The sequence below is a fragment of the Lissotriton vulgaris genome, chromosome 10, assembly GCF_964263255.1.
Source record: "Lissotriton vulgaris chromosome 10, aLisVul1.2, whole genome shotgun sequence".
Lineage (NCBI taxonomy): Eukaryota > Metazoa > Chordata > Amphibia > Caudata > Salamandridae > Lissotriton > Lissotriton vulgaris.
In genome coordinates this window covers 66685148-66701138 of record NC_141698.1, presented here as the reverse complement: position 1 = coordinate 66701138, position 15991 = coordinate 66685148, and the positions used below count along the sequence as shown (strand labels likewise).

Genomic DNA, 15991 nt, shown 5'->3' with positions numbered 1-15991 from the left:
TTCACCTTCAGCAGTTGAAGAAGAAACTACTTGTGCTAGGTGTTCAGACTATTTACAAGAGCGGTGCAACCTGTAACAGGTACACCTAACCACAACAGGTCGGAGGCAACAGTAATATCTTCACGGATGTAGTGAAACATTGTGACAAAACCACTGCTACCCTCATCGACTGTAGAGGAGAGCGTCCGTCACTCCAATGTCTATGCATGCATTGACACAGTATGCCAGCAGCGGTCCTAGCAGCAGGAGAATGCACGTGCATATACGAATGTGTGACACCTGCAGCCTAAGATGTCATGAAGCATTGGCAAAGAGGACAGTTGCCGAGGCCCCCACCTTCCAAGGAGCCTTGGGGAATCTGAATTTTCTATATCACCTCTGTATATTCTACTTCTCTTTCTAAATAACTCTTTCTCTCTCCGCCCCGTCCGGACCCCCTCTTCAGGGGCCCCCACCTACGCTCCCTGCACAGGGCCACCATGAGCCTAGAGCCGGCCCTGTTGCTTGTACAACTTAATCATATCATAGGCATTTGATACTACTGTGTAAGCCAAATATGGCCACTTTACAGTAAAGTAGTCAAAGGGGATTTTGGTAGGCACTGGATCCCTTTACCTGACCCTTCACTGTATACCTAGGACTGGTGCTAAAAAATACTGCAGCTTTAGGTACCGGAAAACAGAAACTTGTGGGCTTCTCTGCTATATTTGTTTTTATCAGTGGATATTTGGGATTTACCACAGACAGCATTGCTATGCTATTAGTGATTATATGGAATATCTATATATATATATATATATATATATATCTATATATATATATATATATATATATCTATATATATATATATATATATATATATATATATATATGCACAGGAACCCTTCAGCAAAACAGCAAAAAATATCAGTGGATATTTGGGATTTACCACAGACAGCATTGCTATGCTATTAGTGATTATATGGAATATCTATATATATATATATATATATATATATATATATATATATATATATATATATATATATATATATATATATAATTGTTCCTACTAACTATTATGGTTCCTAAATCCAAAATGTAAATATATGAAAAGTGATGATCATTATGGGGTTAATTGGAAAGGGCGGGTCAAACATGAATAGTACCGCCCTCCATGTATTTTCCACTCCTTAAATACCCTCATCCATTTCAAGCAATGTATCATGTGATCAAGCCTCTGGCTAGAGGCGAAACGCGTCATGCGGGCTTGCTGGGTTTCATTTTTTAAACTGAATTAAAATCACTGCACTTGAATTTTGGGTCTGCCTTATTCGCTTTCTGGACAGTCTGGATTCAACTGTGGATGCTGTGAGAGCGGTGTCGAGCGAAGTGAAAGTAATATATATATATATATATCACTAAACGAAGCACCTAGAAGAGTGATAATCTTGTCAGAGTGGTAATTTACTACCAACTTTGGTCTTCAACATCAAGGCCCCTTCTTTTGATGTAGTTTTATAGTAATGATACGAGGATCTAGAAACACCACAACATTAAAGACTGATTAATACCCAAAACCGAGGATGCATCATCCACACCTGTGAGTGAATGAACAGTTAAGGTCATCGCAAAAGACCCACTGGTGGACAATTTAAAAAAAGAAAGTTGGACATTTAATCCCATAGGTATTCTTCTGTGTTTAGAGTGAATTTTAAACGTTTTGGGAATTTACAAATGAGCCAGCAGTACACCCCGAAAGGAGCAACAGTTGCAGGTTTTAAGGAGTATTTATTTTATGAATTCCATTTATGCCACTACAAAACCATTTTCATGTATGATCCTGTGCTTGGTGGAAACGTAAATACATGTGCACGATGTACATTTGCACATTTGTAAATTGAATGAATTTGGACTGTCTCCACTTGTTAACTTTCTTTCCTCTTCACCGGAAACATTCCTTTTAGAAAAATCCTTGTATGGATATGTTTACCAGAGAAGAATAGCCTACAACTCTTTTGAATAATAATGAGGTACAATGCACATCAAAGGCCATAACTGACTTCATAAAAGCTGTGATGTTGAACAGAACATTTGACTTCATCCTTTTATCACTATCAATATAATAGCCTGGTGGAACGTCCAAACTGCAGGCTCAAAAAGTAAGATCAATAGGCAATTCCACGTCAGCCATGAGTTAATTCATCTATCAAATCCATGCTATGTTTACAGCGCACAAAACCAAGCACTTGGGGTCATAGTTTGTATAAATTAATGTAAATCAATATCCAATATTTCTCAAGATCTGACTTAATAGCAGATATGAAACATTACAAAAGATAAATAGAAGAGGGGAAAAAAGACAGAAAATATTCAAAGGAAACCATGATGTGAGACTGTAGAAAGAATGTAAGAGAGAGTAGGAAAAAGGTTGAAAGACAATATGCTCTTAAAAAGGTCATGCATGTGAGTGGCAGAGCTGTACATGTCCAAGATGGCAGGTAATGGAAGATGTTGGAATTATTTCCATAAAGTAAGCAATAGCCCCAATGATGAGTAACATGGGGATAAAATAATCAATAGCACTATTGAAATGTCAAATGTGCAGCACAATAGTTGTATAATGATATTGATTCACAGTGCTGTTTGCAATAGGAATGGTGGGGAAACCAAGCTTAAACACAGGGATATTGGGTGTGACATTGAATCTAGTAGCAGAGTACATAGGATAGCGACTATGTTGTTGCAAAAATATTTGTGCATTTAATGGATGTTGTACCCAATTTATCATTGTTAGCATGCTAGGTCCATAAGTGAGATTTATTTTAATAGTGATCTTTAATTGTACGAGTTCTTTACTTTATAAAGGTGGCGCAGCTCCTGAATATCGAGTCCAGTATACTGTGGGACACTAATATTGTGGACAAAATATCTAGGGACAAAACATCAAAAGGTAAGTATGTATAGATTTTCTGAACCTAACTTTACATATATGTACCTTGACAGGCCCGGACTGGCCCTAGCGGGCACCGGGCAATCCCCGGTGTGCCGCACGGGTGGAGGCCGGTTTTGGGCCCCTGGGGGCCGTAAAATCGGCAGAAAACTGGCCCCGGCAAAGAGCTTGTTGGCACCTCCAACCCCCCCCCCCCTGAGTGGGGAGGGGGGGCTGGCCGAGCACTTTGCCAGGTCCGGTTGTGGTTCCCAGTCCGGCCCTGTACCTTGATGATATATACCTTCAAGGTACATGGATGTGGAGTTCAGAATAGTAAATCTATACCTCTGTGAACTCACTTTTCGATATTTTGTCCTTCGATAGTTTGCCCACGATATTGGTGTGCCATCATTTTCTTGTACTCGATTTTCAAGAGTACAATCCTTAAGGTGGGATATGCTTGGTGTGTGGTCATGGGTTACATCGGTGCTTGTGTCTGAGCCTGGTGGTGCATGTGGATTGGATCTTCACTTTCCTTTTTGTGATGCAAGTCATACTTGTTTTCTACCTCTTTCTAGCCTTTGTGACTCATCATCTCAACCGAGGACAGATGCAATGGACCTGGACTTGGACAGGTGCCTTACAACACAGAAGGCCTTTGTTTATGGCTGAAGCTCTACACAAACATAAAGCCAGGAGATCCAGGCTCTAATTGCATTATAAACCAGTGCATCATGTGCAAATGGCCATATGGATTGTTTGTCATGCAAGGGGCACATACTAGTGCTAAAGAAAAGGTCATGAAGTCACTCCAATAATACGTAATGCATGCCTTCTCTGGTACACATTCACATGTGGGCGCTCCTATATTTGCATGGGGACAAAGCCCCACACAAATGAAGGAAATCTCTTGTCTCTTGTACATGGTCCTACTACCAATGTATTTGAAGTCAAAGAGTCAGTGATCTGCTCAATGTCTGCCACCAAGAAGACCATCTACACGTAGGAAGATTCCGTGGAGGTGGTACCTGGACTCTTTGCAAAAGAATAATCTGTGTGCCCATGCACAGATACTACAGCTTGTAAGCCATTGAAGACGCACAAATAAGCCCCCCCCCAAAAAAAAGGGAAAGTGCAGTTCTGCACAGGGTCACCTTATGGAGTGCTTCAGTATTTTCAGTACTGTTCAATTCAAATCGGGGCACTCGCATTTCATCAATCTCCCAACTCGAGTTTTGGGGAAAGTCCCCAAAACTCGAGTTGGGAGATTGATGAAATGACTCCATAAACCCAAAAAGCTGCACGGTTGTAAACAAACATCGACTGGAATGGATACATGACAAATCCTTTCGTAGTTTGCAGCTTTTGACCGCCAAAATAAATTAAAAGACCTGCGAGTGCCCCGATTTGAATTGAACAGTACTGAAAATATAAGTGGATTTCACATATACATCACCAACAAGAGTGGCACCTACTGCGTATAAACAGAGCTCCAAGGCCAATTAATCAACTTTGGCACCACACAGAAACAGTTTTCTTTAAAGAAAGGATTAATCCAGCCCTGATGAGAGTATTAGAATCATTTATTCTCTGAGCTAAAAGGTTTTTAGTCGTTTAAAGCTTTTCAATTTACTTTTTTGATAATTAGATGTGCTCAATTATGTATATATCACTGTTTTGTGACATATTATTTGTTGTGTGTGAATGTATCTTAAATAATTTTGTTGTGATATAACACAAGTTTTGTTTAAATGTATTGAATGTATATGTGTAGTTATATGCACAATGAGACACAATGTATTTGTTGTTGCGCTGTTTGTACCAATGTGATATTCTGTTTACTAGATGATGTGTTCTTTTTGTGATTTAAAGCAAAATCTTTCAAAAAAAGACAAAATAAAAAGGCAAAATTCATTGCCAAGATAAACGTATTAATTTTCGTTTATCTTAATATATATCAGTAATGTTTTTGAAATAATTTGAGGTTTAAGTATAACATATCTTAACATGGCATGACTAAACATAACCAGTGTATTTGTAAACTATATGTTCAGCCCTGGGATATCATCACAATGTGAGCAATATCCCTGATGAGATGGATTGTACGTGTGTTCAACACTTGTAGCACTTTGAGACTCTGAACTGAAGGGAATAAACATCTGCCAGAAGGAACATGCTTGTCCTCCCTGGAAGCTCTATTACAGAGAATGTACCTCTCAGTCAAAGAAGTTTCCAGGTCAGATCCTGAGAGGCAGCTGGGAAGAGAACATGACACACAGCTGGTCAGCTTTCTCCGGCTACTGATAGGCTAGATCACTATCACAAGCTGCCAAGAGCTGCATCTGCCAGCGTTAACAAGAACTAACTGTTGGACCAAGGGGAAAACATCAGCCCTGCACTGACCCCGTCTGCTTACAAGAGCCACATCTTAAATAGGATGCTTTCCCTGTCCCTATTGCCAAGTGAAAGCACATTTGGACACATCTTGCAAGATCTGAATGATGTTGACTCATGGATATGCCTACAGCATGAGCAAACATCTGTTTGAGGAGGACCACATGCTATCTGGAGATGAGCGAGGATAAGAAAGCACTCTGGAATCGAGTTCTAAAGAAGAAACAATGAGCACGGAGTTGCAGAACTGGATTAGAATCATGCTGTAGTTGAGACTGTTTGTATTTGTTGTTCTGGTTGCCATTAGCAGCTGTGAGCTCCTTGGCTAATAAAGAACTAAAAATTGAACTGTGCAATGCATGGAAGCAGTGACCGGCACAGCAAATAACATATCCTTCAAGGTCCCTTCCACAGCAGACCTCCTCACAAGACTAACACATCTTCCCACTAAACCCTGCGTACTGTGCTGTACCTCTGCCTTGAGGTTCTAAACAACTGCACAATGGAGGTCAGAAATAAGAGGAAGGAAGTGGCAGAGGCATTAAAGTAAAGGGAGTAACCACATCACAATAGATATACATTTGTTCAGTAGAAGTTTACTCAGAGAACTAGAGATCTTGATTTTTTATTTATTTTATTTGCGTTTTTTGTAGAGCGCGACACTCATCCCAAGGGATATCACGGCGCTTATACCAAATAGGAACTACTGTTGGCGGAAGCTGAGGTACTAAAGATTGGGAAAAAGGTGGGTTTTCAACTTTTTCCGAAACTGGAGATAATTTGTGGTGTGTCTCAATTCAATAGGGAGCTCATTCCACCTTTTTGCTGCCAAGTAGGAAAAGGAACGACCACCTGTTCTAGCTTTGTAGATGCGTTTGGTCCTAGCCAAAGCCGATTGACATGAGCGTAGGTTCCTAGTAGGGACATAAAATTCGATCTTCCCTTGAAGAATTGTGGGGCCAGTCTTATGTAGAGCCCTATGGGCATGGCTAAGCAATTTGAAGGCAGCTCTCTGACGCATCGGGAGCCTTTGAAGTCTCTTTAAGCATTCCGATGCCGAGTCTCGTTTGCCTTTGTTGCAAATGAGCTTGGCCGCCAGATTTTGAAAAACCTGTAAGCGAGAGAACAGATGTTCATTCATCCCTACAAACAGCGCATTGCCGTAGTCCAGGCAACTAACCAGTAGGGCCTATGTGACTGAGCGTCTGCAATCCAGGGGTATCCAAGGAAATATCCTGGCGAGAAGTTTTAAGATGGCAAAGCCCTTGCCACATAGGGATCGAACATGATCGAACATGATATAAGACAAGTTATGTGAGTGAAGGAGGGCAGGATATGACATTCCAGTCTACATCAGGGGCGACTTATAACAAAGAGGTAGTAACTGAATAACAAAACTCCCAGGATACATGATGTAGGCTAAAATAATAAAGATAATGTTCCTGGAGCAAACAGAGGATAACAACTTCTGGGAAAGAGAATTCAAAGCTGGAGACCACGTACGTACCATGTAGCAAGATTAAGTAAAGTAATCATTATCTTCTTCCTTTCTGTGTTACCTATCAGGCCCCAACCGCAAACCATATGGAACTGCAGATCTCCTCACAGACTGTCAACATCAAGTTAGTTTTCTGCAAGATGTGCCTCTGCACCTTGCTTCATTACACCATGCACGTCACCTCTAGGCCACACCTTTCACAGGTAGATGACAATTCCCTCTTGTCCATCATTTGTTTTCACTACTGAGCTACTCCTCCTTCAGTAGATCACACCACGCTTCATAAGACCATCCATTCCCACTCTAAACCACACCATAACCCCAAGGTTACCCTTCCTTCCCCTAAACCAATTTCTTAACCATTGACTACACCTCACCTTGCTAAGCCACAACTTCTACTAAAAAATGCACTTTACTACACTACACTTCCTCTCCAGCCACTAGATATCGACTCCACCCAATGATCACACACACCACCTTTCCCTATTAGAAACAGACTTTTCACCACATATTACTCCACTACACTGCATCACCTCCAAAGACAACACCTTTTGCCTGCTAGACCACACCTTTAAATAGACTTATTTTTCCCACATTAGACCAAACTCTTACCGAACTGACCCTACACACGTCCACAAAATCACAGCTTCCTCGATGAGAAAATGAGTCAAACCTTTTACATAAAAGATCATATTTTGTCTCAGTAGCCCACACCTTCTCCACAAAAGCACAACATGCTGCAGTTGGACATGCCTATACCAGTAGACTACAATTGGGATATGTTTAATGGTTCCACCAGCCATTTGGGCTTCCCAGATGGTGACTTGTTAAGGGCTCTCTAGAATTACCTTAAACTGGAGCCTGATCTGAACCTGGCGCCTCCCCATTCTAAAGCTCCTTTCAGAGAAGCTCAAAGGGCCTAATGTCACCTCTCAACTTATAGAGACCCTCTTAAAGTGTTCCCATTGAGGGGAGCAGATGCGATAAGGGTGAAAGAGGACATCAGGTATATGGAGTAGGTCTGAATCACATGTCAAGTACTTATCGATAACCTCTCCCCTTGAATGCATGTAAACAAGCTCCAGAAGCGGACAGACATCTGACTGTACTGGTTTACCTGATGATGTGAGAGATCAGGAAGTTCTGGACTTCTGGACTGCCCACCACCGCCAGATCTCCATTGCCGTTGTTCTGGCAGAACCGCTGGGCATCGAACCAGTCTGCTTTGTCCACGATGAGCCGGTAGCAGTGATTGTTCCCAGTGAAAAAGGTGCCACCTGGAGGACATGTTGGAGCAACTAAATAGGAGAAAAGCAAATGATCACTGTGAGGTCTCCTGCCGCATACGGGCTACTACCCTTGTTATAATTTAGTGATCACTACATAGCACCCATCTTTTTCGTCTTTAGGGACTCAGGTATTATTCAAAGGCCTATGCATTCTGATAAAAAGAGACTCCACTGAATAATTGAGGCTTTTTTAATTACACAGCCCTACCTAGCGGGCAGCAGCTTCTATCACCATCAGGCCACAAACTTTACTGACCTGCCAGGTAGAGTATGTACGTGAATGCTCCATATTACATAACATGTATTGCAACAATAACTGCATACAACACATCTCACCCCTTTAGTAGAATGAACTATAATACAATACATACAACTACAATACAATATTACTAAACTGTAAGATGTGGGCGATAACCATAAACAGCAACTTAATGATATACTGAACCTATTTGTCCAACTTATTTGGACTTTGTCTCATTCTAATTGATTCCCCCTTTTATGGTAGCATCTCTTCCCTACAACCCTTCACACGTTTGTTCACTTTATCTTTCCATTCTCTTCCACAACTTACTTATCCACACTTTTGTCAGTAGTATCTCAACAATCAATCATCACCCTTTCTTTATTTCACCCAGATTCACCTACCAAAGTAACTGCACTTCTTCCAACTCTGATTTGAAATTCTGCGAGAAACCTTTATTACATTCTTGGGGTACTTATTTTTTTACCAGTTGTTCCTTTACTACATTCAACCTTTTTTTAATACCCCACTTCTTAGAAAAATGTGTTTTGCATACTTTCAGTTTTACTTCCACCTGTTATTTTCCGTTAATCAATTGTATCAACAGTCCTCTTGTATCACACCTACAACTAAGTCTGAGAGTTAATTGCCCCCAATATTTCAACATACCTCTGACCAGTAATTGAGTGGCCGCTAGTCATATGTCATTTCATATATCATACCATAGCATTTCTTCTGCCACTTCTCTCCACTGAAAAATATTTCCATTGGCCAACAGCAGCCTCACTTCAATAACTCTATTTGTTCTCTCTATAAGTCCGTTTGCCCTGAGATTGTATAACACTGCCCTTTTGTGTTCAATATTACTATCCTTAAGAAATGTGCACATTTCTTCTGAGCATAACTGTACTCCATTATTAGATACAAGCTATTCTTGGTAACCTGATGTGCAAAATAGTCTCTCACTGTATGCGTGAACTCAGCTTCTACCCACTTTGGTGGGAATCTATCTAAACCAATGCAAAATGACTATGTCCACCTAGAATATCATTTCTTCTCATCATATATGTAGCCACCTTCCAAAAAGCTTTATCTAGATGCTGCACCAGTGTAAACAGTTGGGCTTTAAATTAATTAATTTAATTACTTGTCTGATAGAGGGTACAATCCTTGACCAGAACACCTCATCGCTGTTGATACCTGGCTACCAATGCAACTCTGTCAATCACCTCTTGGGCTTGCTGTGCCCCCAAATGACCATACTAGGGTCATTTGGGGCAGCACTTTTAGAGGTACCCATCTAATTCTCCAAAATTCCCTCAACCCTCATCCTTGGTAATGGCATACCTGTCAAAATCTGACCTATCTTCTGGCAAACAGTTTCTTAACCATTCTCAATTCTTTTACAAAAATATATCTTCACAAATAGCATTTTTTCATTCTTCTTTTAAAATGGCTTCCCCATATTCTTGTCTGAAAATACTACTCAGCCTTATTCTCCTATCAATTCATCATCACATATATTCTTTTTTCCACCCTCGTTGACTTTATTCTTGAAGTCCACTCTGCTTTACAATAGTTTTTGATGACACAAATTCGATTGGTAAATTGTACACTTGTAAGGTAGCTAACCATCTTGTAATCCTTGGTGATGTTAACTCTAAAACCCGCATCATCAAGTTAATGAGAGGATTATAATTAGTACACGTTATACCATAAGCCCCATATATATGTTTTAAAATATCTGGATGCCCAGAATACCACTAGTTTCACACACATGACAACCGAAAAACTCTTTCTACTTCACTTAGTGAGCATGATAGAATATTCAATATATATATAATATTATCAAACTTTCTGTAATCCCACTCAAATCTACTACAATTCTTCAATACATTTCTCATAGCATTACTTTTTCAAAGAAATGTTCTATAGATTTGGAGTAATACTTCAATACCCATAAATAGGATCTCAATTGGTTCTTCTCCCCTAGGATTACAGCCTGTTCATTGATATCTACTTATCTGTCTCTTTGTTGTACACATTCTTCATCTACAGAGTGTCCTAAATAAGTTACACTATTAACCTTCAATCCACAATTCTTACTTTTGAGTGTCAAACCCTATTCTTATACTTTTTGTGCACTTTTGTCAATGTGGATTCATGTGCCTTCTCTGTCACCACCTAGACTACAATGTCACCCTTAAAATAGTTTACACCTGGCATGGCTTCTAAGATATCTTCCATCAGCCTTTCAAACACTCAAGAGGCAGTTCCCAAACCAAACGACATTCAGCTGGCCTTAATGTCCTACTTAAGCCAGCTTAGTAGACCAAGACGTAAATAGTTGCCCCCTTCTTAGCAAGGTAAATCGTCACCATTGCTTTCCTATTTTTAATTCAATACTAGAAGTGACATAACCACTATTTCAGTACTTGCTCCTCCATACTGTTGTGAGCTTGATAGTTGATAGTTATTTATTCTCCAACATCTGTATCCCATTTACTGTAAGAACGTATTCTGATATGATGGTTTATCTAGCTCCTGACTTTACTAAACCTTTAAATTCTATTTTATTAAACATTCATTTGTATTTGGGATCTTTATTTGCACTCTCATCTTATTCACTCACAACATTCATAGCATACTCCATATCATCATTCTCTTTACCATACACTGAATTAAAGCATCTCTAATCTAAAATCTAAAATCTTCTGTACAATTAGGCGTTACTATACAATACTAGAAGTGACATAACCACTATTTCAGTACTTGCTCCTCCATACTGTTGTGAGCTTGATAGTTGATAGTTATTTATTCTCCAACATCTGTATCCCATTTACTGTAAGAACGTATTCTGATATGATGGTTTATCTAGCTCCTGACTTTACTAAACCTTTAAATTCTATTTTATTAAACATTCATTTGTATTTGGGATCTTTATTTGCACTCTCATCTTATTCACTCACAACATTCATAGCATACTCCATATCATCATTCTCTTTACCATACACTGAATTAAAGCATCTCTAATCTAAAATCTTCTGTACAATTAGGCGTTAAGTCCAACCACTTAGATATCTCTGCAGGGGTAACATTCCTTGGCATCATGCACATTTCATAAATTCTCCACCAGTGGAAATTTCAGTGGAAATTTTACTTTCTTGCTAGCTACTGCTACTATTTCTTGCTGTTAGTCTTCAGGCAGTAGTAATTGGTCACCGCTAGTGTAGAGTATTGGTGTACAGTTGTAATAACAGCGGTATAGTCTGCTGACATGCTTGGGCTGGTACACCAGCAATCGAACCAGCGAGGCTCGTTGCCAGTGGAGGTGAATTGGAGCCAGCAAACAAAATACAAACATCACAGCTGAGGTGAACTGTGAGATACATATAAGACAGTGCATGATGGTTCCTACAATGCGAAGCAGGTGCTGAAGAGAACAAATGATTGACAGCATTACTTGAACTGTGAATTACCAATTGATACATCCACACAATAGAGGTACCATTAGATTCCAGCTACTTCTGACCTGCTAGTTCAGCATAAACATGAACATTTCGCATTCCGTATTCCATAAAAGGTGATGACGTATGAGTTACACGCAAAATTTCCCATAAGTATCTTATTAATCTCGGTTAATTTTCATCCCTACTCTCCCACTAGGTTGATATTTTGCCCACCATCAGTCAGTAAGCTTTGTGTTGCTTTAGCAACAAAACTGGCAGCAGAGTTTTTTCTCTGCTTGACAGCTAAACTGTAGAACTGGGTCCCTGTGTTGGCTAGTAGTATAGTGAGACATTTGGCTTTTCACAAGATCAAATCATTTTATGCCTTCTTCAACAGAATATTAGACATGTTAAATTCTCTGCATGCTTCCATACTATTTTCTTTCAAAAGCGTGCTGCTGTGATGTCACTTTGGCCATGCTTGTGCGATGGGAAAGGTCAGAGGATAGAGTAATCTCATATTTACTTTATTTGTTATTTTAGTAAAATCCACACACATCCTTTCAAACTCTTCAGAGTCACAGCCTGGGCAAGTGTTTTAGCAACAGGGCAAGTAAAGAAAATCAAGGCTGGCACCTGAGATGGTTAACTCAGTGGTGGAATGTCTTCCTGCAGGAAGAGAAGTTTTTTCAGCCCTGACTGGCACTTCCAAAGTTTGCTTCAAGTTAGAGGGATAGTTTTCAATAGGGATGATCCTTGAGAGCGGAATTACCCCCACCAAATGTTTTGTATTGCACCTTGACATCCTGGCTGTAAAACTTGAATAATTAGTTTGGTAGTTCAGGAGCAACAGCTTTGAAAAATAGGCAGCACATGGCCTGGGACAGCTTTCTATGTAATATTCAATTAATATGATTGAAAGCACATTTGTTATTCAAACTTATCCACTTTCTGAAGTGAAGTCTAAATATAGAGTAGATTACAACATCTGGATTTTCTCCACAATACTATTCCTATAGTGTAGTTTTCTGCAGATATTGGGGGACTTTCAGTTACCACTGAACTCCTAACCAGGCTCATTGTTTTTAAATCAGTCCTCTGCTTGAGTGGTATCCAGTGGGGTGACCAGAGAGCAGAGGCGATATGATCTGATTGTTTTAGGAGGAAGATGACGTTGATGACATAGATCTGCAATCTTTGGAGCTTAGCCGTCATTTTAACAGGAAGACATCAACCATGCCATTACAGATGCCAATGCAGAAGTGGACCTCTCTCGGAACCAGATCAATGGAACACGGGCAAGATCCCAAGGAGCCAGAAGCAACACGGACAAGATGTAAATTTGGCCACATTATTTACATGCAGAACCAATGAAAGTTCATTATGAAAGGTTTACTTCCAGGTTACAAGCCATGCAAAATGCTGGTGGGGGAAGCCTATGGGGAAGGGCTAGCTGAGTGGCAATAGCATGGGTGTGTCAGTCCTAGAATAGCAACCTCAGTTTTGGAGTCACTGATGAAGTTTGAGTTGCACTTCATTCAATGACATGTGCAGAAAGTCCAATAACTTTGAGCAATTTTCAAGGTCATCAGAAGTTGAAATATGTCGCTAATGTCATTCGAGTACTCGTGGCAGTTAATGTTATTTCTTTCTACTATGTGTACAAGTTGAATCCTGAAGGCATTCAAGGCAATACACCTCAGGAACAAAACCTGACTTGAACTGATAGGGGCAATGGTAGAGAAACAAAAGCAAAGTCATCCTATCTGCACTGAAAGAATTCCCAAGGCAACCAAGTGTGGAAACATGGCCCACTATGTTAAATGATGTGTAGAGATGGAGGCGGACCAGTGACCAGGCCTGGTCCTTCGCTGCCATTAAGTCATTGTTCCTTGATGTTAATGCGACTGGTCTTAGGTGGAAGCCACAATAAAAGACGCTGAAAATGAAGCTTTATTGTAGTTTTTTTAACAGAGTTTTATATATATCGCAAACTTGACCCATCACCGGGTATCAGAGTGCTTTACATAGCACCAGTTGCGTTACATGAGGACACATTCCTTTTTATTAGGCAAAAGGAGATTAAGTGATTTGCCCAGAATCACATGACGTTCAGTGTCGTAGCCGAGACTCGAACCCGGTTCCCTAGATTCGTGGTCGACCGCCCTAGCCGTTAGGCCAAGTTGAAATGGCATCCAGGTTTTGAGGATCTTCCTTTTCATCATAAATCTTAGATGCAGACAAAAGTTTACCAGAAACTTTGTATCAGTGTTAAGTTTCTTTTTACAGTGGCTGGCTGGATAAAAGGAAATAAGCATGGCCAAGCTTTGTATGAGTGAAGTAATGGAAAAGGATGTCTACTTTGATGAGGGATACATATAAGCATAAAGAAGTGCTGTTGATGGTGTCAGCTGCTTGATAATCTGTGATATTTTCCTCGGAAATAGCTATAAAGGTGGCAAGTTTGGCGGGATATATAGGTTCGTCACCACTGAAGATATAAGGAAGTGGGTGCACCCACGATGCTGCCGGCTTCCTAGAGTGGATATTTGGCCTATGACTGAAGCAAGAAACTTGTCGGAGAGCTCTTGTCTTGTGTGCAGAGGAGTGGATGGAAGCACCCAATGCTTTTCTGGTAAATCCAAATAGTTCCTAGGCATCTCATGCCTCTATTAGGGTGGAAAGAGAGTAAAGTCATTAAGCTCAGTCACTTATGTTTATAATGGTAGAAAATATGTCAACTCACACTGGTATCAACAAGGTGCCGTGAGCACCGCCACTTATGGTGTAAAAGCTGATGGTGACATATTTTTATATAGCGTCTTCTATCAAAGGGAGAAATCGTGTATCACCGTCTTTCTGTATTTATAGGTTAAAAGGCACCCTAAAAGACATCTCTTATGATATTAGAGATGCCCACTCCAGCTTGTAACAGGTCAGTAGGCATGGTGAGCAGCATCTCTTATGATGTAACATGTGTCTCACTCTCTGTATGAGCTATTGGGCATTGTAAGTCCTGGTTCTTGTAGCATGGAAGATGTCTTCATGTAATTGTCAGACGTTACAGGCATTGGAAAAAATGTCTCTAAAGGCACTGAAGATGTCATCATTGGTTACCTGGTCGGATCATTTTATAACCTCTTTTTCTTGGGAGGTGTCCAAGGCGGAGCCTTTGGCTCGCCCGAGTTATAGATCAGTTTTGGGCAGGATCGATCCCGTAGAGTGCAAGTCGGCCCTGGCTACTTCCAGACCCAGGTTGGTTGGAGAGCTCGAGGACCAGGTTGCAGGATTCTCTAGCTGGGGTTCTCTAGCTGGATCTCTACTACTGTTGCTGCAGTAGCTCTCCCTCGCTCTTCTAGACGGGCTAGAGATTCGCTATCTAAGTCTTGGTTCAACTCGCCTCTTAACCCCTTGCGTGCGGGGCGTATTCCCCGCCTGTGCTGACTCCGCCTTGCGCGGGCGGAGTCATGACGGAACGGTTCAGTCATCAGCACAGCTCAACCGATGCTGATGACGGAACCGTTCCATCATCAGCATGGAAGGGGTTAAAGATCTGAAGCATGACTGTAAAACTCTGGAACGGGTATGGGGGAGGAGTGGCTACTGTTCAGCTGCTAAGAGCAAGCTTAGGGTTAAGCAAAAGATATACTATGCCGTAATTAAGCTGGCTAAAGAGCAATTCTATTCATCCCGTATTGAAGCTGCCAATAATAACTCCAGAGAAATATATGCGGTTGTCCAGAGTTTTATGTCCCCTGAGGTCCAAGCAAGTGTGATGCCATCTTCGCCCTCCTGGTGTAATACACTCTCTGTTTTTTTTTAGATAAGATCTTGGCCATTCATTCTACCTTCACACCTTGTAGTATCCACTTGGAGACCGCTCTGGAGTGTCCAGTGGCTGATGGGGGACACTTACTGTCCAAATTCAAGACTGGCAATCCTTTGGATTGTTTGAAACTGCTGAAAAGTTTAAAATCAGGCTCACCGGCAGACCCTTGCCCTGCGAGGACATTGGCATCATCAGCTGAGGTTGTTAACGAGGTAGTGAATGCCATTATCAATTTCTCCCTCCAGACAGCGGTGGTCCCCGAGGCTTGGAAGAAGGCAAAAATCCTGCCTCTTTTGAAAAGCAGTCACTTGACCCTCGCAGCCCAGGGAACTATCGGCCCATTTTCCTTCTCCCTGCTCTGGCAAAGGTTTGCGAGAAGG

General features: G+C 40.8%; 1 protein-coding gene across 1 annotated transcript in view; it reads right to left on the bottom strand.

Moving 5' to 3' along the window:
• The window catches only part of PKD1 (polycystin 1, transient receptor potential channel interacting), a 410044-nt gene that overhangs the window by 248680 nt on the left and 145373 nt on the right, over positions 1-15991 (bottom strand). The window contains exon 6 of the mRNA XM_086940492.1: positions 7921-8101. Within this exon, the coding sequence (XP_086796618.1) occupies positions 7921-8101 (181 nt within the window). The remainder of the gene's footprint in view (positions 1-7920; positions 8102-15991) is intronic.